Raw genomic sequence first — 2,648 nt, forward strand, 5'->3', positions numbered from 1 at the left:
GAGAGGGGCCTTGGGGGCCCCAGGTTTGTACCGTTGAAAGCCTTGGGCCAAGGGTCCAGATGGCTGCAGGTGCCCAGTCACGGGTCCAGGAGCCTTCCAACCGGCAGCAGCTAAAGTGGCAGCAGGAAGGAAGGCATTCTTCCGGGGGACGATCCCTGGGAAAGGCCCCGGGCCTGAGTGCACAGGGTACCGCTGGCAGTGGGCTTGTGGCCCAGGTTATTAGAGCCACTGCCCTCTTGCAGCCTGAGGTGCCTGGTTCTGCCCAAGGCAGGAGGGTCTGTGGATGGAATAGGAGGACACCCCTGTCACATCTTGGTAGATTCCGTGCAGTCGCAGTCGTGGTTGTCCTCTCTGCCCGGCAGGGGGCGCCGGGGGGCAGGCCGGCCTCGGCGGAAGCTGTGCAGGGAGCGGCGCAGCGAGCCCAGGCGCTTCCAGAGGCGGAGCTGGGGCTCGCTGGGGCTCCCCGGGTGGTGGGGCATGCACTCGCGGGCCCGGCGGCGGCTCGCGTCCAGTGCCCGGGGCTTGCAGAGGGTCATGAACAGCAGACAGGTGGCCAGCAGAAGGAAGATGCAGGCCAGGGCAATGAGCACGGGGATGGGGTCAACGGCCTCTGAGAACCTCCCCGGAGTGGCTGGAGCTGTGAGGAAGGCGAGGGGGCTGGGGCCCTCTGTGTTCATGGCTCCTGCAACAGGAATGAGACAGGAGCAAATGCGCTGCACTCAGGACTGGAGGGGGAGGGGGCTTTGATGGCTGCTGGGCACTGCACTCATTTTCCAGGTGAGAACAGTGAGCCTGGGAGAGGCAGCAAGTCTAAAGTCACACAGCGGGAGAGTGATGGGGCTGGGCCTGAACTCAGATCCTCCCTCTGCTACAGTCCCTGCCTGCCTGTCACAGAGGAGACAGGAAGGGTAATGCCTTCTGGCATTTTAAAGTCAATTCTCCTGAATCACAACAGAGTCTTGGGATCTAAGACCAATCCCGTCCCTAACTTGCTCTGTGACCAGGAACAAACCATCAGTTATAGCTGCAGAGGGCAAGGATCCTAGCAGTTATCTGCCACCAAGGCTACAAACTGGTCGAGTTCTTACAGTGCTTTTATAAACTTAAATTAATTGTGGATGTTTTTTAAAAACACAAAAACACAAGGTTTCACATAAATATCTGAACACCTGGCTTCTCTTGAAATTTCAGAATTTTAGCAATAGCAACATGGGGCCCATTGCTGCCGGCCACCAGGGGCTGGGGCTGAGCAGCAGCTGCCCGATTTAGACGGGGTGCTGGCCCCCAGCTCACTGCACTCCCTGCCCTCCGGCTCCCCACACACCTGTGTTACCCACCTGACCCCCAGGAGAATTCCGGTTGGTGCTTCCCAAAGAAGTCCAGCCTGCTCCAGAGACAAGTGAGGAAACTGAGGCCCAAATAAGGGGCAGCCAAGCCCAAGGCCACACTGTGAGCCAATGGCCAAGCTAAAGCTAGAACCAGGGTCCCCAACCCCTGGACTGGTGGCATTGCCACCCTGCTGGCTCCCAGCCCTCTCCCAGGGCTTCCTGAGAACAAGTGGGAAAGAACCCCCAGAGACCAGCCCACTTGACAAGGTGGGGCTGGAAACCCCCAGACATAGTCATCCATTACCACTTAGGATCATCCCACTGGTGGGGGGGCAGGGGGGGTTGGCGGCAGATTCCTTATAGCTGGCAAATCAAACTGAGCTCTTGGTTGCGAATTTACATAGTTAGAGACCAGCTAGTAGATAGCATGTTACCAGCAGGACAGGTGGGCAGGTCTACCTGAAGAGTGGGGACAGAGGGGCCTCAGCTGAGCTGACAGAATCCCAGAAGGCAGGCCACTGTGATCCCTCTTCCAGATTCCCAAGAGAAGCCAGAAATCTGGACTTTTTTAAGGCAAACTTCCCTGATGTTGAAGTGTTGTCAACTAACTCAAATCTGGTTGAATCCCCTCTGGAGAGACAGGGGGGCGGGGGGCAAAAAAGACACTGCAAAGGCCAAACAAACTTGATTTTTTTTTAATCCAAATAAATTTTCAAATATTTAAAATACTACGAATGGGCCAAACAAAATACATAAGGAGGCTACATACAGCTTGCAGGCCAACATTTGTGATCTTTGATTTCTACAAACACAGGACAGGAAATCCAGAAGGGGGTTTAATAAGAAATAATCATTTGTTTCTCTTTGACCTTTGAGACTTTCATGACCTAGAGGATAACAGAGTTCTCTCCTTTTCCTAAGTCACAGCCCAGTCTAACTTAGGCAAGTCGTAGCACCAACACTAGGGAGGAGGGAAGGCTTTCGGTTATACCGAGACTCTGCCTTTGGGCTGCAGAGCCCACCAAGTCAGCAGGAAGTGGGAAATGGAGAAGGGGCCCCCCTGGCCCACACCCTCCCGAGCCGCCATCGCCATCCCAGGTACTCACCAACAGCCGCAGGACCTAACTCTTGGCTCTCTGTGCCCAGCCTCCTCTGCCTGCAGCCTCCCCTGTGCCCAGGGACTAAGGGCATCCAGTGCACCCCACCCCCTACCCCCACCCAGTCCCCACCACCACTCCTTCCCAGCATTTCCAGAGAATGACCCCTCCCAGCTCCCAGATGGAAACTTTGATGCCCATCTAGCTGCCTGGGGCCTCCGCC

The 2,648-nt window shown here is 56.2% G+C and overlaps 1 protein-coding gene across 1 annotated transcript; it reads right to left on the reverse strand.

Moving 5' to 3' along the window:
• Window positions 1-305: 305 nt before the first annotated feature.
• On the reverse strand, window positions 306-2,415 carry C25H10orf105 (chromosome 25 C10orf105 homolog). Its single transcript, XM_069572657.1, has 2 exons — window positions 2,400-2,415; window positions 306-682 (listed from the first exon to the last, which is right to left on the reverse strand). Exons 1-2 carry the CDS (start codon window positions 2,413-2,415, stop codon window positions 306-308), a joined length of 393 nt encoding a protein of 130 aa, XP_069428758.1.
• Window positions 2,416-2,648: the final 233 nt, after the last annotated feature.

The sequence above is a fragment of the Ovis canadensis genome, chromosome 25 (assembly GCF_042477335.2).
Source record: "Ovis canadensis isolate MfBH-ARS-UI-01 breed Bighorn chromosome 25, ARS-UI_OviCan_v2, whole genome shotgun sequence".
In the NCBI taxonomy this organism is placed as follows: domain Eukaryota; kingdom Metazoa; phylum Chordata; class Mammalia; order Artiodactyla; family Bovidae; genus Ovis; species Ovis canadensis.